The sequence below is a fragment of the Globicephala melas genome, chromosome 14 (genome assembly GCF_963455315.2).
Source record: "Globicephala melas chromosome 14, mGloMel1.2, whole genome shotgun sequence".
NCBI lineage: Eukaryota > Metazoa > Chordata > Mammalia > Artiodactyla > Delphinidae > Globicephala > Globicephala melas.
Genome location: NC_083327.1, coordinates 81,202,757 through 81,222,720, shown reverse-complemented (window position 1 = coordinate 81,222,720; position 19,964 = coordinate 81,202,757). Strand labels below are relative to the sequence as shown.

The 19,964-nt window shown below is 47.5% G+C and overlaps 1 protein-coding gene and 1 pseudogene across 1 annotated transcript in view; one reads left to right on the top strand and one right to left on the bottom strand.

The window, feature by feature from the left end:
- The window catches only part of SLC22A3 (solute carrier family 22 member 3), an 88,826-nt gene extending 72,599 nt beyond the window's left edge, over positions 1-16,227 (bottom strand). The window contains exon 1 of the mRNA XM_030853002.3: positions 15,793-16,227. Within this exon, the coding sequence (XP_030708862.1) occupies positions 15,793-16,227 (435 nt within the window). The remainder of the gene's footprint in view (positions 1-15,792) is intronic.
- Positions 1,033-5,572, top strand: LOC115851154 (cytochrome c oxidase subunit NDUFA4 pseudogene; annotated as a pseudogene).
- Positions 16,228-19,964: the final 3,737 nt, after the last annotated feature.

Here is a 19,964-nt window from a genome sequence, read left to right as displayed (position 1 = left end):
TGTTTTAAATAGTTTAAATAGTTAAAACATAAAACATTATGTTTAAATGTCATCCGGTAATTAAAAAGACAATCAGGTTTCTAAGCAGGAAAGTGTGTCAATAACTATCAGGTTACGCGTAGTATATTATAGTATGGCTTTCTGTGCCTACTGGGTATTAAGCTACTTTCATGGATTACACTGTAGTGTCTACTCAGTGTCAAGAGAACTGGGTTGCTTAATGCATAGAACAACTAAGCCCAAATTTATCTCAACCCCAAACCGAATCTCAATATTCATAATTCCTGCCCCACCATCACTGCCCTGTGGTCATTTCATAGATTTCAGGGGCAGAGGGGAGTCTTTCGGTCTTTTCTCTAAGGCCAGATTCTCATGACAGGCCAAGCAAACTGTGACATGATATGGCCATTGCAAACTGCCCCAAAATGTGAAGCAAATTCGTGTAATTGACCCAACTAGAACATAGACGTGAGCCACATCGGTGGTTTTCTAACCACAGCATCTTTAGAGAAACTTTTGCTGTCCAGATTTACTGAAGGATTTCTTGTGCTTGTGAATAAAACATGCAATGGAGGGAGCTTCACGTTAGAATGATGTTTTAGTTCTTTTCACAATCTCTCAATCAAACTGGGGCTGGAGAGGAGGCAGTGGGCAGAACTCTCAGTCTGCCTCTGTGCAACCGTGGACCGTAACCCCGCCCAGATCCATAGGGGCCCCGAGGCGGGTGAAGAAATGGAAGCTCGGGACTTCCTGCCAAAGCTTGTAGCTGTGAGAATCTATTCTGGGTCTTTTCTTAGTCTTTATTACTGGGCTCCAGTACCAGCTCTAGGGAGGTGATCCCTGCCATGTCCCTTGGGGCTGGAATCTCAGTGTTCTGCCCAACAAAAGCTTCTAGGGGTTTGCCCCTAATTCCCAGACCCAAGCTGCCTCTCTGAGTGGACTTCCACAATACCTGTAACCAACAACTGCAGTATCACCAGTCACGTAGCACTTAGGTTGGGCAGACAACTGGATATGCACTTTGCAGGCGTTATGTACATAAGCTTCCCATCAGCTCCACCCAGCAGCGATTATTCCCCTTTGGTGAGAACCTGAGCTCGGAACAGTCTCAAACTAAGAAATCTGCCCGTGTTCACACGACTAGTAATCCTGTGTTCTTAGCCACTCACTCGCCTTACAGATAGGCACAATGAACGAGTTATCTACAAGTTGATCATTTCTTCACAGTATTTTGCAACAATCAAGGTCATTATCTAATGATCTATATAGTGGATAAAGACATAGGTAGTTTTATTTTGTTTTGTAATGCACTTGGTTTGATTTAAAATTCTTCTGGAAGTGCCCTATAGACATACACGCTGGATAGGGGAGCGTAGCCATCTGACAGGGATGCTGGCTGGCGGACAAATGGAGGCCTTAGGTAAAGGTGTTATTACCATTATTACCAAGTAGCTGAGACACAGAAAGAGCAAGATTCTCTGTGGGAAAGGTTCTTGGAACAATTTCCTTTACACTACAGAAACTCTGAAATTGATCTCTTTATTTGATTCTTTTGAAGTAGATGCCAAATTAATATTAATTACTTTCCATTTAATTTTCTCCTCTGCCCTGGATACTTAAGGCTGTCAATTGTCCACGTGACTTCCCTATGAGGGTTTGCTTTGAAACCCTCATCTGAGGGCAATGAAAGGGCACTCATCTCTCAATAAATGTCTCCAAAGCATTGCTCTTAAAGAATTATCCATATTAAAAGCCCACACTGTCTTCTCCAGTGTGGAGAATGGGTCCTTGGATTCCCATAAATGTGCTATCATCAATCTTCAGAATAAGAGGTTCTGGTGCCTAGGCCCCTCTGTTTATGTCTGACAGGCATCAGCTTACAGCATCCCTCCCTGGGGGCAAGAGACACACATGTCGTCTTTCATCTTGTGCTGTCGGCGGCCGCACGACGCTTCCAGCTGGCAGAAGCCCGTGAAATCAGAGCCACCCTGTGCGTCCGAGGGGCATAAGCCACCTCTGGGAAAGGCATCTGAGACGTGACGCTATCGAGCAGACAGGATGATGAGAGGGTGTTTGCTGTTCTCCAGGGGGACGCCTTCATCACACACCTGGGAGTGGGTTCACCCGCTTCACATGAGCACCGTCCAGACAACGGATGCTCTGTCATCTCTCAGAAGGGGCGCAGTACCCCCAGCCCCCTGAGGAGGTGGGCTCCAGAGACTTCACAACACCAACGGCAAAAGTTTTCAAAGCCCTCAGAAGTCACCAATACCAAACTGTCTCACAGGTCCCCCTGTCCTAAGAATCAAGACAATGTTCTTTCCTCTGGGCAGCAGGGCCTGCGGCGGCCCTAGCTCCGTCCAACTAGGATGGCCTCACTTGGGTCTCTCACACTGGACACCGCTGTGCTGAAGGCATTTCATAGAAAATCACCATTTTACCAAAGCTGCCCCCGTGTTATACAAGCAGTAATAAAATTAACTTTTCACTGCATAAAAAATAAAATTGCATTCCAGGCAATGATATACAAATTTGTCTGACAAGTGAAACTCTCATGTCTGCATTATGAAGCCAAGAAAAATTAAACAATTATATTCCAACAACTGCTAAAATAGCTGACATCCACCCAAGAGGAAAATGTCTCCCATCATTTGGGGGAGGAGAGCAAGACAGATGGTTTGCGGTTTCCTGCACAGGAACCAGAATCACCGGTCAGGAGGCACGTGTCTCACTTCTCACCTTATTTGAAGCCTCCAAATTTCCTCCCTGAACTATTTTCTAAGAAACAAGAAAACACAGTCTCCCACACTTATTTGTAGATTTTATGACCAATCAATACAACACAAGTTAACAAGAAAACCCATAAAAGAAAGGTTATATACTCCCTAAACAGACACAGTCTTGTCAGAATTACTTTCAAATACTTAAATGTCTTGACACTTAAGTTAAGTGTTAAGTTTAATGTTAAATTGTTCATAATCAGATAACTGAGGCCAGAGCGGGTGAGTGTGGACAGGCTTGTGAGGCTCCGGTTTGTATTTCCTCATGAGTGTCTCAACTTTCTGGTCCCAGTGGTGGCCATTAAAATGCAAATCCAGAGCATCACCTGTCACTTGCTCATCTCTCCTGCTCTGGCCTATAACCCTCCAACAGGGAGGTCCCCTGTCTCAGAAGACCGGGTTTCACAGCAGAATAATCACCTTCGTTTCTGAAGTCCAAGCTTGTCCCCATCCTGCCTCCCTCGGGTGGTTTCCACTGTGTAGGTGGCCCAGGGCGTGTCCCCTCCTCAGATTCCCCATGAAACTCTAGGGTGTACAGCAGATGTTACAGAGGGCGGGGACGGGCACCTGCTCTAGAATGTGGCCACACCCGTGCCATCACCCTCTCCTCTGTCCACACGGTTCACAGCACGCCCGCCAGGAAGTAAGGTGTCCTGGGGAAGAATCCATCCTGATTTCCGGAACTGAACACCTCCAGCTTTTAAGTTAGCTTCATCCCAAGCCACTTTCCCACTCTTGTATGGATATGGTAACCCCAAGTTCAGGGTCAGGAATTAAATACCTGAAAATGAACTTGGCTGCAGAATGATAGAGGTAGAGGAACCTTGGAAATCCATTGACAGTTGACTACTCCACTCAGATAAGGAAACAGTGGTCCAGGGATGTTACCTGTCACCCCCAGTCACTCACAGCGACCTGTGCCAGGGTTCCCACATCTCGGATCAGTACCCTTTCCACTACGTCTGCTTCACTGATTAATCGGAGACTAGGATCCAAGCTTTCGGAAAATATTCAACGGTAATCACCACACTCATTTTCTGACTTTCATTTTTAATTTCCCTGAACACAGTTTTTAAAGTTAAATTCTAAATCAGTCACACACTTTGAGGGACGTGCTTGGCTGGGCCCGTACTAGCCATACAATTTAAACGCAAGATTTTTTTCTTTTTAATCACATTTATTTATTCACCTTCGTATGAGCCCCTACACTGCATCCCTCCTGGTTTTCCTCTAGTGTTACACAAGCACCAGCCCTGAAGTTACTTTGCTTTATTACAAGCACAGAAAAGTCAGAGCACAGCAATCCTTAAAAAGCCATGTTACTGATCTCTCACCCACATAAAAAGGCATTAACTATCATTGGCCATGCTTGTGTCATTGCCATTCTAGAAAGCTACACCAAGAACCTTAAGGAACTTTGCTATTTCCTCACAGAATAGAAATAAACTTCCTTTCTTGGTTATAGTTTAAGAAAAAAAATGAGGAAAAATTGGAGAGGTTTTATTTTGTTTTGAAATGTAGGCAGTGTCTCCCCACCCCGCCCCCAATGGCCTTGGAGGGCTCAGTACTGCACCCTTGAACTGCTGCCAGCCAGGCGCCCACGTGCCCCTCGCTGACCTGTGCCCTGCACCTGTGCCCTGCTGCTCCCGGAGCCCAGCTCGGCTGATGACACAGACGCGGCCAAAAGTGCCAAGACAGCTGAGAAAGGCCTTTTCTGCACAATGGACGTCAGCACATAAAAATAATGGCCCCAAAGAGCCAGCCGTCCGGCTCCTTCCCTTTCACGTTCCAGGTCGCATCCCCCAATTAGGATCTGAGGACGACAGTGTCCCCGTGTAGACAGGGGTCGGGCGGTGGCGGCTGTCCCCCTGCTCCAGAGGCCTGGAGCCACTTTCTGCAGGGCCGTGCCCCCACCCCCCCGGTGATCTGTCAGAGCCCGTTGGTGTGAAGGGGAGGAAGAAAAGCCCTTGCTGGCTAAGTTAGGAAGAAGCAGCACTGTACAAGGTTATCAATAAAACAGACACCTAAGAATAAAACCTGTGAAATTTCTGTAACACCTTCATACTGAAAACTACAAAACCCTGTGAGAGAGACTGAATTACGCCTAAGAAAATGCCGCAACACATCACGTTCAAATTACATCAAATACACCATGTTCAAAAAATCAGAATTGTTAAAATGGCCATTTTCTCTAAATTAATATACAGAATTAATGCAAAAATAAAGCAGCACTGTTGAGGGGGAAAGAGCTTGTTAGAGTCTCCGAAGGTCAATTTCAGGGTTGGCTGAGCCAGTTATAAAAGGGGTCAAATATTTCACTCAATCCCTTTCCCGTTCACTCATTAATTTAATCATGGGATTTATTAAATGCCATGTGATTTCATCACAAAGATATACTGAACCGTCTCTGCCCCCAAGAAAGCTGCAGTCTAGGTCCTGGGTGACCCTGGACGTCCACTCCTCCGCGGCGTGGAGGCTATTTAGTCTCGGGCCTTGCAGGTTTGTTTTTCTCTCCATTTGGACTCAAGGCCTCTGTCGCAACCACGCTGTGCCTGATCATCGGTCAGGCCAAGAAGCATTCTAGTTTGATCCCCCTCTTTGTATTTATTGGAGCAGGAGGTACTGGCGCAGCGCTGTACACCTGCCCCTGGCATTTGTTCAATCCAGATGTCAGCCGGGACAGAAAGAATAACCCAGAACCCTGGAACCCACTGGGTCCCAATGATCAGTACAAGTTTTACTCAGGGAATGTAGATTACAGCAAATGGAAGAAAGAAGGTCCAGACTTCTAAATACCATGTTTCACTATAAAGCTGCTTAGAATGAAGGTCTTCCAGAAGGCATCTGCACAATTTTCCACTTAACCAAGAAACGTTTCCCCTCTAAATGCACGAAATCATGTTGGTGTATTTGTGTTGGGGTTTACACTGAAAAAAAAAGAGAAAGAAAGCTGCAGTCTGATGAGGAAGGTAATAGGCTCAGCACACAGAGAGGGTGGCTGGGGGCTTCCCTGGTGGCGCAGTGGTTGGGAGTCCGCCTGCCAATGCAGGGGACGCAGGTTCGTGCCCCGGTCCGGGAAGATCCCAGATGCCGCGGAGCGGCTGGGCCCGTGAGCCATGGCCGCTGAGCCTGCGCGTCCAGAGCCTGTGCTCCGCAATGGGAGAGGCCACAACAGTGAGAGGCCCACGTACCACAAAAAAAAGAAAAGAAAGGGTGGCTGGGCAGACGAAGGAAAGCAGACCCCCAGAGTCGGGACAGGGAAGGTATTTCTGGAATAGGTAACTCTTAGCTGCATCTTTAGGGAAAAAAAAATGGAACATCCTCAAGAAGAAAGAGGAAAGGTATTTGGAGAAGAGGAAACAGCACGCTCACTGCCCAGGGAGGACAGCCAGGCATGCCCTGGAAGGGCTGCAGCAGGGGTGCCTGCAGAGGAGAGGGGCCCGTAGGGGCCTCAGGCAAGGTCATGGTGACCTTGTGCATGGACCAAGGGGAGGACTATCTCGAAGGAACCAGCTTCCCTACCATTTCATCAGGTGCCTGCAGCCTCCAGGAAACACACCAAAATGTGTATTTGTCAGGGTAGGCTCACAGTAAGAGCTGTAACAACCCCCCCCCCAAATCTCAACGGTTTAACACAAGAAAGTTTATTCTTCATTAATTTCACATTCCCATGCAGAGGAGGTGGAGGGGAGGAAGATGGGGGTGCCCTCCCTGCAGGCTTCAAGCCCCGATCTTCCAGCTAAGAGCTTTGCTGTCTTTGGGGTCTTCAGGACTCTCTGCCGCAGATGAGGGAAGGAAGCAAGCAGGGAGATTGCGAGGAGAAACGTTATTCTGGCTCCAGGTGTGTTGCTTCTCCCAACATCACTGACCAGAACACATCACAGGACCGCCCCCCACCAGCTGCAAGGGACATTGGGAAATACAACCTAGCTGTGTGTCCCAGAGGACAAGTACAGGTGCACGTGTCTTTTTGAATTATGGTTTTCTCTGGGTATATGCCCAGTAGTGGGATTGCTGGATCATATGGTAATTCTATTTTTAGTTTTTTAAGGAACCTCCATACTGTTCTCCATAGTGGCTGTATCAATTTACATTCCCACCAACAGGGCAAGAAAGTTCCCTTTTCTCCACACCCTCTCCAGCATTTGTTGTTTGTAGATTTCCTGATGATGCCCCTTCTGACTGGTGTGAGGTGTACCTCATTGTAGTTTTGATTTGCATTTCTCTAATGATTAGTGATGTTGAGCAGCTTTTCATGTGCCTCTTGGCCATCTGTATGTCTTCTTTGGAGAAATGTCTGTTTAGATCTTCTGCCCATTTTTGGACTGGGTTGTTTTTTTAATATTGAGCTGCATGAACTGTTTATATATTTTGGAGATTAATCCTTTGTCTGTTGATTCGTTTGCAAATATTTTCTCCCATTCTGAGGGCTGTCTTTTCATCTTAAAGAAAAATGTGGGACTCCTGTCTTGGGTAAAGGGACGAGGCCTCCGTCCCAAGGTCCGCAGGGTGTGTTTGGGGGAGGTGGTGCTTGCCTCACCCACACATGGGCTGTTCCACTTGAGATGATCTTGCCACACTCCTCAGGTGTAGTCTAGGGACCGCCTGCAGGGGCTTTACACGCTTGTGAACAACAAAGATTCCTGAACCTCACCCTGATCTTTTGATTCCATGTCTGTGTGGGTGGGTCAAAGGAATACACATCAACCACTGCTCCAGAGGGCAGTCGATAAATGGCTACAAATAAATGATGCTGAAGATGAGAGAATGTGGGAATAGAACATCCTTTTCCTCATATATTCCTCTTGGAATCCTCCTTCTCCTCTGGGGCTGAGGTCAAGGTCAGTGCACACTCTGCTTTGATTCACCCCCAGTCAATCATAAGAAGGCATCCCTTCACCACACCTGTTACCACTCTCAGTACATTACTGTCTCGGGGCAAGTCTCTCTGCCAGAACTCATCAGACAATTTTATCTACCTTTCTATTACCAGCCTAGCCCAGTGCCTAGCATATAACAAATGCTAAAGAAATTTTAATTGATCTGTAGCTGATAATCTAATAAATCAGTTGCCAGAAAGAAGCAGGGGATGCTTTTTCATAGTCTCTTCCTTTTGGCTCTGGGGTTCATACACACATCACTGCATGGATCTGCCTGGTCATCCTGCTGCCAACACCAAGTAGCAGACACCTAGTGGGGTGACTGCTCACTCATTAAGGTCTTGCTTTCACTCCATTAAAAAAAATCTGTTAAACTATTAATACACTTTTGTCATCAGCAGAAAGGACTAGTTATTTTAAGGGACTCTTGTTGAAAAAATGAGATTTAGCATAAAACATAATTTTTGTTGAATTGTTGGTGTTTCAGAAAGTAAGGGGTTGGGCTTCCCTGGTGGCGCAGTGGTTGGGAGTCTGCCTGCCGATGCAGGGGACACGGGTTCGTGCCCCGGTCTGGGAAGATCCCACGTGCCGCGGAGCAGCTGGGCCCGTGAGCCATGGCCGCTGAGCCTGCGCGTCCGGAGCCTGTGCTCCGCAGCGGGAGAGGCCACAACAGTGAGAGGCCCGCGTACCGAAAAAAAAAAAAAAAAAGAAAGTAAGGGGAAATCATACACCTCTAATAAAAACAAACAACAATGACAGATTCAGCAGTTGTAGATGCACCAGGAAGTCTGGAAGGAAGAAAATGATTCCAGATCGTGGGTGTCCAAGCTCAGACAGAAGCAAGTGCAAATCCTCTCTGCAGGCAGCCAGGTTTCCCACAGAGACACTCAACCAGCTGGGAACTCACAACCAACATGTGACAAACAAGTGCCAAACACATAACAAACAACAAATAAGAGATTCAAAACACCAAGGGCTTCAGGCAGTGTAATTACCAGATATAAAATATAGAGTAATCATACGTAAAACCGTTAAAGAAACTGAAAAATGGAAACACAAGAATGAGCAAAAAATAAGAGACTACCAATAAATGACCAGAGATATCTGAAAGATAACAAATATAACTTTGATAAATGAAAAAGATAATTGCTGAAATTAAAACTTCAATGAATGGATTAAACAGCAGACTTGATACTGCTGAATAGAAACATTGTGATCTGGAAGACAGGTCTGAGAAAATATCTTAACTATCATATAGATATTGAAATGAGAAATACGAGAGAGAGGTTAAGACTCATGAAGGACAGAAAAAGAAGGTCCAACTTATGTCCAAGTAGAATCTCAGAAGGAAAGAATAGAGAGCAGAAAATGAAAAGATAATGGCTGAGAATTTTCCAGAACCTACCAAAGAACCAAAATTCACAGTGGAAAGGAAACGCAACTGGTTCATTCAACAGCTGTTTATTGAGTGCCTACTATATGTCAGACACCCTATAGAGGCAATGCAAACCAAGCTGGATAAATAAAAGAAATACCCACCAAAAAAAAAAAAAGAAGAAATACCCATCTAGACACAACCCAAGAGAAAAAGACAGTTAAACTGACGACAGATTTTTCAAAAGTAAAATGAGAGCTACAAGGCAGAACTAACATCTTCAAAGGGTTAAGGAAAAATAATTGGCAACATAGAACTATTTACCTAGCACAACTATCTTTCAAGAATAATAGCGGGGACGTCCCTGGCAGTCCAGTGGTTAAGACTTCACCTTCCATTGAAGGGGAGGCAGGTTCAATCCCTGGTCAGGGAGCTAGGATCCCACATGCCTCGCGGCCAAAAAACCAAAACATAGAACAGAAGCACTATTGTAACAAATTCAATAAAGACTTAAAAAATGGTCCACATCAAAAGAAAATCTTAAAGAATAATGGTGAAATAAAGACATTTCCATATAAACAAAAACTGAGAACATTTACCACCTAGAGATACACACTAAAGAAAAAATGTTAAAGATCTATATGAAAGGAAGGGGGGAAAAGAGAAAGGGTATGGAATAATGAGTAGATAAAGTGTAAGTATAAACCCAAGCATACACGATTTACACAAAACCCATAAATTAACAGTAAAGGAACAGACCTAGAATATTGGCTATTAATGCCTCTAATACAGGAGAAGTGACTGAATGAAAGTGTTTAAGATCTTAAATTGTTTAGGAGGAGGTTGGAGTATTAAATTTAGGTTTTTTTAAGTAAACTTAGCAAAATTTCAGGAGTAACCACTAAAAGAATTGAAATAAAGAATCTAAATTCCACGACAAGGACCTACTATATAGCACAGGGAACTATATTCAATGTCTTGTAATAATGTATAATGGAAAAGAATCTGAAAAAATATATATATAATGAATCACTTTGCTGTACCCCTGAAACTAGCACAACATTGTAAATCAACTATACTTCCAAAAAAAAAAAAAAAAGGTAGAAAAGCTGGGGAAAAAAATGTAAATTCCAAACAAATAAAGGAAGGAGTAAATAGAATAAGAGAAACAAATTTAAAATCATTTTTTAAAGGAAGGGAAAAAACATAAAAAGAGCAAGACAAAGAAAAAAATGGTATAATAAGCCCCAATATACCAATTACCACAAGAAATGGTGAATAGGCTAAGCATAGTAGTTAAATGCAAAATCAAGTTATATGCACTTTATAAGAAACCCATCTAAATTATTAGAACATAGGAAGTTTGAAAGTAAAGATAACAAAAGGTATAGCAGGCAAATATTAACCAAAAGAAAGTTGGAGTAGCTAAATAATATTATACAAAGTAGACCTCGGGACAATATACATCATGGATTTTAGACAGAGTACCAACACTATAATAAAAGGTTCAATTCACTATGTAGATTTTTAAAAATTCTAAATTTGTATGTACATGCATCCAATCTCATGTGTACAACTTTTAAAATCTGCTAGAAATATAGGGAGAAGATGACAAACCCCCCAACATAAGGGTAAATTTCAATACTCTCTATGCTTGCTAGACCAAGCAGATGGAAAGTTAATTAAAATATAGAATATTGTAACAACACAACTGACAAGCTTCAAATATTGGACATCTATCTATAAAACCCTACACCCAATAGCTAAAGACTGCACACTCTTCTCAAGCATGTACGGAATGTTTATAAAAATTGACCTCCTAGAAGGCCAAAAAGAAAGTTCCAATAAAATTCAAAGAATCAGTATCAGGGACTTCCCTGGTGGTACAGTGGATAAGAATCCACCTGCCAATGTAGGCGACACGTGTTCGATCCCTGGTCCGGGAAGATCCCACGTGCTGCAGATCAACTAAGCCTATGCACAACAACTATTGAGCCTGCGCTCTAGAGCCCGCGTGCCACAACTACTGAGCCCGTGTGCTGCAACTACTGAAGCCTGCACACCACAACTACTGAAGCCCGCGTACCTACAGTCTATGCTCCGCAACGAGAAGCCACTGCAATGAGAGGCCTGCACACCACAATGAAGAGTAGCCCCTGCTCTCCTCAACTAGAGAAAGCCTGCAAGCAGCAATGAAGACCCAACGCAGCCAAAAATAAAATTAAAAAAAAGAGAGACTTAAAAAGTAAATGGTAAAAATAAAAAGGTCAACAGAATACTTAGAAAATAAAGACAAATAATTATTAAAAAAAAAAGAATCAGTATCATTCAGACCACATTCTCTTACCACTCCAAGGTTAAATTAGAAGTCAACAATTAAAAGGTAAAAAATCAATGTATGTTTAAAAATTTTAAACAAATATCTAAATAAATCACGGGTCAAAGAGGAAATAATGGAGATTAAAAATACTGAGAATGGGGCTTCCCTGGTGGCGCAGTGGTTGAGAGTCCGCCTGTCGATGCAGGGGACACGGGATCGTGCCCTGGTCTGGGAAGATTCCACATGCCGCGGAGCGGCTGGGCCCGTGAGCCATGGCCGCTGAGCCTGCGCGTCCAGAGCCTGTGCTCCGCAATGGCAGAGGCCACAACAGTGAGAAGCCTGCATACCGCAAAAAAAAAAAAAAAAAATACCGAGAATGGAATAATAACTAAAACCTGCATTTCAAAACTTGCTGGGTGTAGTCCAAAAAAAAGTACACAGAAGGAAATCTATAGCTTTAAACATTTATACTACAAAAGAAGAAAGGCAGGAAAGAATTAGGCTAAGCAGCTAACTTAAATTGGAAAAAAAGCACACCCATAATAAATCAAAAAAAAACAGAACAAATAATAAACAGGAAGATAAACAACAAGGTCCTACTGTATAGCACAGGGAACTATATTCAATAACCTGTGATAAACCATAATGGAAAAGAATATGAAAAAGAATGTATATATGTATAACTGAATCACTTTGCTGTACAACAGAAATTAACACAACATTGTAAATCAACTATACTTCAATAAAATGAACTAATTTTTTTTGAGCTATACTTCAAAAAATTAATGCAAACTAAAAAAAAAAGAGGACAAACTAATGAAATAGAAAATGAACAATACCATAGTTGGTCCTTTGAAGTAATAATAAAACAGATGTTCTCTTGGTGAGGTTGATTCAGCAAAAACCAGGGAAAGCACAAATAATATTAAAAATAAAAGTAATATAAAAGTAAGATCTTTCTCAAGTGCTCAGAGCAAATCAGAGACTCAGCCCAGAACAAAACTTGGGCCTGGCTAAACTCCTTTCTCCAGTATTCATGGCAGTGTGTTTCCATGCTTAGCAAATAGTAGGGACCAGATGCTGATGACACTAATGTCTGGGGTTGGCCTCCTGTTGTGGGTTGGACATGCAGGAAGCAAAGCAGAGACATGAGAAGCAGTGGGACAGCCCCAGAGATCGAAGCAGCCTCCGCATTCTTCAATGGGTCAGCCACTTCCCTCAAATGGACTTTCATTTTTTGTGTGTGGGAGAAAAATTACCTAGAAAGGGCAATTCGGTCTATTTTTAATGGTGCTCTGAGGCCTGGTTCCTAGTGAGAGAGGAGCTTTTTTATCTCCCCATCCATGGTACACAAGCAAGTATTTCAAAGTCTTAACATTAATTTCAGAGTCTCACTCCCTGGGCAATGAATTGAAATATCTGGGTGGTAAGGGCTTGGACTTCTCTGCAGCACATCATGCTTTCTTCTGCCCAATGTCTGACAACCACATAGGGCTGAGATTCAGACGTTAGAAAAGTCTGTGCTGAGGTCATTAAATGTAGGTGAAAAATCCACGGCATCACCTTTAGCAGGAGAAACCAGAGGGGGAGCTGGACTGAAAGGGCCCTGACTTCGCATTGACTTCTGACTTAACTCCTTGGCGCTGTTTCTCTTTGTAAGACGAAAAAAGGGTGGATGAGGTTTAAGTGCCCATTCTGCAACACTCACACCAAGAGTACAGACTGCCTCTCATCTGCAGCGGATCGTGTTCCGGACCGTGAAATGAAATAAAATGACACGCTGGCCAGAGGACCAGGATAGTAACTAAGTAAACAGGAAGGTTCAACTAGATTTCTTGCAGGTTCTAAAGTGTGAGTGATCTGGTATCATGCTGTGTGGACCTGTTTCAAGGACTGAGAGCACTGCCTGGAGGAAAGGAGACGGATTCACAAACAAGACCCCCGGATCTGAACCCACCTTGGCTACATAAAAGGTCTGGGACGCTAGTGGGTCCCTTCGCATCTCCTGCCTCAGGTTCCTATTCTAAAAGCCGGGACAATGCTGTCTCCCCAGCAATGGCGCAAGGATTAAATATAACAGCCATATGTTGCCATTCTGGAATCTGGTCTCCCCTTCCGCGTTCTGAAGTCTCCCAAGTCACCCCCTTTCCGTGACTCATATGTTAGGTCTCAAGTCTCTGAAAACACACTGAGATGGGTCACGCTGACAGCATATGAAAGAACAAACACTAATTGGATCATATGCAAAACCAAAGACAGTAACATATTAGCTGCGAGGGAAGGAGTTGTTCTAGATGCTGAGCTTCCTGAACAGATGGAGGGTTTCCTCTCAAGAATTAAAACATTAAAACAACAAACCAGAAGAAGCAAGCAATTTAGAACAACAACAAAAAAATCTCTCTCCAATATACTTCCAAAACTTGTCAGAGGCCTTAAGGGAGCATTCGGAACAGCACTTTACTTTTCCTTGAAGATTTTTATCATTGTTCTGAGCACACTGAGAACAGCCATCCAGTGACGACACTGATGGCATTGGTCGGACTGTAAAGGGTTTAATCCAAGCCCTGATACTACAGATGAGAAAGCTAAGCCCAGAAGGGTTAAGCTATCCACCCAAGCCACACAGCTGGATGGAGACCGTGCCAGGACCAGGTCTCCGGGACTCCCACCTTCCACAGTGCCTGTTAGACCTTCATAAGACCCACTGTCCCTCCTTTGAAATAACCCTGGAATGCTTGAAACAACCCTGGAACCCCAGAATGCTTTTAAAGTACCTGTCTGGACACTAACTTAGAGATTTTTATGTCTCCCTCTCTGATGTCTATGGATCATGCTTGCTCATGGAAACCCCACTGGAGTGTGTGTTCATTTGATTCTTCATCTGAGATCTGTACGTCTTCAAAAATCAGGCGTCTACTCTCCGAGCAGCATCTTCTGGTTTGCCTGGAAAGTAGCACTAAGCGGCCACCTAATGGATCCAACTCGAAGGAAGTACCAGTGATAACACCCTCTCCCACCCAAGCCCACACCTTATCCATTTCAAGAGTGACACCCCTAACAACAAGACCACCACAGTTTATAAAGCAGTCCCGATCATGACCCACAAATTAGGTAGAAATTAAAGTACCCCAAACACACATACACATGGCCTTTCTGGGCTGCCATGGGGTTTGATCTCTAAAGCACTTAGCAGAGGACCACACCCAGTGTGCTAACACACAGAACATACATAACCTCAAAGACCTACAATCCCAGCTTCAGAGAGACTAGGTCACCACCAGACCAAAGAACACCATCAACAGGCAGAAGAGGCACTGCGAACTCAGAAGCCAGTGTTCCCCCCATTATTCAAGTAGGTGCTTAAAAATTCTTTATGACAATAAATGAAAGACAAACATTTTTCTTTCCCAATTTGCCTGAGCACATTCAATCACTTGTTAGAAATTAAATTGATCCATGCTTGCAGCAAAGTTCAATAAAACTGCTCATCCCTTCCCTGCAAGCTCAGTGGAGGCAGTCCCTAAAGTCAGAACTCACCAAGATGAAGATGCAAACCGCCAGCCCAGCGCAGCGCAGAAACAGTTCTGCCGCCAAAGGTGAGGAGGGCACCTAACCCCCAAGGCACTGAGAGCTCAAACGTAGCCAAAAAACCGTGGGGACTGTCCCCACCCGACCCCTGCAGCTACCCCCCCCAATAAGTGGGGTGTCCACTATGTATGCCTTACAGCCTCTTCTGCTGCGTTCCTGTCACTTATTAGCAGGAAAAAAAATTTTTTTTTTTAAATTCAAAACCTCATCTTTCCCAACTTCTCTCAAATGTTGCTCTTTGCCCCAAAGCAGTTTTGCCAAAATCATGCTCCCGGGAAAGCCTCGACCTTTGTACTTTTGCATTTCAGATAATCATTTGGGCAACTACAGACAGTTGGCGCTGCCTTCAAACGCTGGTTTCTCCTTTCCTTCGCCCCCTGGGGACCACGAGCTGGCGCGGACGTGCTCAGCGTCGCTCGCCCCAGACACTGAGGTTCTCTACCCGCGTCCATCCGTCATTTCCAACTATTGCGCACACACATCTCACAGTCAACGAGCATCGTACAGGATGCTTCGATCCCTGAGGAGATGTGTGCGAAGCATCTTAGCACTTGGCTTCCAGGGCGGTTTTCGTTCACACCTAAACCGAAGCACCACTCCGTTGCCTCACTAGCAGAGAGAGAGAAAGCAAAGGCACTGCCAGGGCAGTTACGACGCAGCACCACGCTTCCAAGCGCGGGATGAACCCGGTCGGTCCCCAGAGGTAACCGACAGCTCCCTGCCTCCGCGGACCTTCCCGGCGGCCGGCTTCACCGACTCCCGGCGTCCGCGGGGGCTCCGCGCGCCGTCCGCTCCCGGCCGGCTTTCGCCGGCGGGGCGGGAGCGCCCGGCGCGGACCCGGGCCCTTACCTCGCTGACGATGGTCGAGTGGGCCTGGGCGTACCGCCAGCCTCCCCGGCAAGGCACGAGCGGCGCCGAGCGGTTGGGGAAGGCGGCGAGCGGGTCGGCGCAGCTGAGCGCGCCCGGGGCGGCGGCGCTGGCGTTGGCCGCCTCCAGGAGGTAGCGCTGGCAGCGGCCGTCGCCGCGGCGCTCGGAGGGCGCGGGGCCGAGGTGGGGGGGCGCCGTGCGGTTCCACTCCTCCTCGGGGCTCCAGCCGCAGCGCTCGGCCAGCGCGGCGGCGCTCGGCCCGCGGCACCAGTAGTGGTCGGGCCGGCTGCCCAGGAAGACCACGCCGACGAAGAGGAAGGCGAAGGTGACGCCCGTCAGGCACAGCAGCAGGAACACGCGCCGTTGGAAGCGCCCGAACTCGCCGGCCCGCTGCAGCGCCTCGTCGAAGGAGGGCATGGTGCGCGCCGCCCGCCCGCCCGACTCCCCGAGCGTGTCCTGTCGCCCGCCGCCCGGGCCTCCGAGTGACCCGCGGGCCGGCCGGCCGCCTCCTCCGCCCCGCCGCCTCCCCCGCGCACCCGCCTCACGCCCCTGGGCGCCGCGCCAGCGGCCGCCGCTCCTCCGGCCCCGGGGCCCCCGCCCGCCGCACCCGCTTCCGGTCCGGGGGCGCCCGCGGAGGCCCGGGCCGCGCTCCCCCGGGGCGTCGCCGCGGGGTCGGGGTGGGCGCGCGGCGGGGCGCGGGCGGCGCGGCCTGGCGGAGCGCCACCGCGCGCCGCGGACCCGGCCCGGGACTGCGAGTGACGCGCATAGCCTCCGGCCTGGCGCGGAGCTCCATTTGGTCCTTGCCAGCAGCCTGTTCTGCGGGCGGTCCCGGATCGGGCTCCAGAGAAGAAAGTTCCAGGGCCACCCAGCGACTCCCAGGCTCCTGGGACTCGGTCTCTAGGTGGTCCGGGGTGCCGCCTAGGGGACCGACGACGCGCGCGCCCCGGGTCCCGCGCCCGTGCCGGGGGAGCCCCCTTCCCCCCACACCCCGCCAGTTATCGTCCCTTGGGTGAGCAGAGCCGCCCGGCGCACCCCTGGGGCCGGGCAGCCGGATCCCAGAGCAGTGGACCGACTGCAGAGCTAGGACCACGCGGGATTAGATTTTGGCGACATCTCAGAGAGCGTCCAACTTTTTCAAAAGAGCAGCTGGGCAACCCACAGGGGTGTGAGGCGTCTTGTTCAGAGTCCTGGAGTTCTGAGTGAGAACGGACCTCAGACCCTTACAGGTTTCTTTAGCCAAGGCTTTCGCTCTTGGCCCTGAAATCGCCCAGAAAGGGTGTGTGTTGGTTGGTTTCAATCGTAGTCTTTAGCTCCCTTATTCGCTCCCAGAGATCCGCAGAGCTGTGTGCGATCTGGCGTCCTGGCCTCTGCTCCGCGTCCAGGCTGCTGTGTCCATGTCCACACTCGGATGCCCTCCCCGGGCCGGGTTAAAAGCCCCTTCGCGGCTGCAGCCTTCAGCTATGCTGTTCACCCTGCACTCCTAACAGCGCCCTCCCTGCCCTGGCCCAGCCTCCCCCCTCAAGGCGTATCTTCTGAGAATTTCTCCAGCTCTTCTGCCCAGAACCCCACCCCAGCCGTCTGAAAAGCGTTCTACCCTTAGCTCACTTTTCTCAGAGAGTAGAGAGGCCGGTAGAGCGCAGGCTGACTTTTCCTCCTTCTAGAGCAAGGACCGGAGCCAGGCTGCCTCCGTTCACCAGCTGTGACCTTGGGTACCTTACCGGGCCAGCCCAGTCTTCTCATCTGTCAAATGAGACTGATACCTTCCTGGGGTCGCTGTGAGGATTGAATGAATTATTACACATAAAGTGCCTGCCGACGCACAGTCTGCCCTTTCACATGTTAGCTCTTATTACTGTCGTTCTTATTTGCTGCTGAGTTAATACTGTCTTCCGTGCAGGGATGTCCTAAGGATCCTGGGTACTAGGAAGGATAAAACACCTGGTGGCAGGTGGGCACACATGAAGGGCTCGCTGAATGAGAGTTCTCACTGTTCTATCGTCCTTGTCCCCAGCTACTGAAGCTCATCTGTCACCTGGTTAGCAGCGACTTCTGTGTGTACAGAAGCTCCAGGGTGTAGTCCATATTATTGACTGCCCCCTGGGACCCCAGACTCAATCTGTCCTCCTCCCACCCAGCTCCTCCTCTGCCCTCTCTTTTGGGGTAACCATGGTCCCACCCCAAGACTCAGATTCTCAATATCATCTCAACACCCAGCACTCCTCAGGCCTTTACTCAAAGGTGCCCTCAGCTCACCCCTCCTGGCCATCTCCCCACCACCCCTGCCCCAGTACACACCTACACACACACAGGCAAGCCCCCAGCTCCCTTCCCTGTTTTATCTGTCTGCAAAGTGCTTATCACCCTCTGACATATGCATATTTTTATCCCTTTGTTTACTAAATTTACTTATTTTTCTTACTTTTGCCCCCGCCTCCACTAAGAAGGCAGGTTTCACGAGGACAGAAAGTTTTGTTCTGTTCATTTCTATATTGCCACCACCTAGTACGTGCTCCATAAATATTGGTGGGACAACTGGATGCTTCCTGACACCTCCCCCCTCCCCTGCCCCCCACAGGCACGGCCTCCTCTCCTCGTCCACCAACTTTGTTAACCAACTTTGTTCGCAGTGACCCTAGGGGCTCCTCACCTGCGGCCGCTGTCCTTGCAGCCAGGCTGCACTGTTGTCTTCCCACGGAGCAGCTCGGAGGTGCTGCCTTCAAGGGCTTGCCTTGGTTTCCAAATAAAATACTCATTTCTCACGCTCCCTTTCAAGATCCCAACCTATGTCCCTCACCAAGTTGTCCCCCCATGTGACAGCCAAACACCACGACTTGCTAATTCTCAAATCCTTCTTTAACTTTCCTAAATCTGTGCCTGTCCACACAAAGAAGTTTCCTCTTCCTGGCATTTCACTCTCCTGCCCTCGCAGCCACTGCCCAGCAAGGCCTGGGCCGAAAGTCCGCATCCCCTCCGCCGAGCCCTCCCCGACCGCCGAAACGGCCTTCTTCCCCAAGTCATGTCTGCCGTCCTTGTCTGTGCTCCTAACACATCTGAGAACCTTCTTAAGGAATTTTACTACATTTTTCTTTGTATTGCAGTTGTCAGGCTATTTTAACTTTAATTCCTTTTTTTTTTTTTTTTAAATGAAGTAATCTGAGCATTTGGACAAGTAGACCTAGAGCAGTTGCTAAGATCATGGAATTTGGAGCCAGACCTGCTATGTTCAAATCCCCTTCTACTCTTTATGGTGAGTGACTTGGGCAAGTTATTTAGCCTTTTCTGTAAAACTGAGTAGCAATGACACCTTTTCATTTTTTATGCAAATCGCTTAAAACAGTACTTGAAACATGATAAGTGCTATATGTAAGTTGACTATTAATAAAGAGAGTTGTACAAAAATACCACCCTTCCCCAGAATTAGCAAGTGTCATTTATCGTGCTTTAGGTACATTGTTATAAAGAACTAACACTCCTAGACACAGCTGAAGTCTCCTTCGTATGCCTTCAGGTCCTGTCCCCTGTCCCCTCCCTTCCTCCCAGGGCAGCTACCAGACCCTTTCTTCAGGAGGTGGGCCTGGGGAAAAGGCCACACAGGCTCAGGAAGAGGGCTCAGGACCATTGAGCAGGGAAACCTGGGATCTCAGATCCCAGCGTGTTGGTGTGAGACAGGAGGATGGGAAGGGGGATGGGCTTCAGGTGGGTACAAGCCCTTGGCTCTAGGGGAGAGGAAGGCGAAAGTGTGGCCCCCTCTGATGAAGATTCAGGCCGTCTCTTGCCCAGGTATAGTTATCATGAAGCCGTTATTCATCTCCTCCATGTTTTAATCCTTTTTATACCTAGGTACTACACACAAACACTAGACAAGTGTCCCTTGCTCTTCAAAAGTTTGCCTTATGGGCTTCTCTGGTGGCGCAGTGGTTGAGAGTCCGCCTGCCGATGTGGGGGACACGGGTTCGTGCCCCATTCCGGGAAGATCCCACATGCCGCGGAGCGGCTGGGCCCGTGAGCCGTGGTCACTGAGCCTGCGCATCCGGAGCCTGTGCTCCGCAATGGGAAAGGCCACAGCAGTGAGAGGCCCGCGTACACCAAAAAAACAAAAACAAAACAAACAAACAAAAAACAAAAGTTTGCCTTATGCCGCTTTACTTTTATGA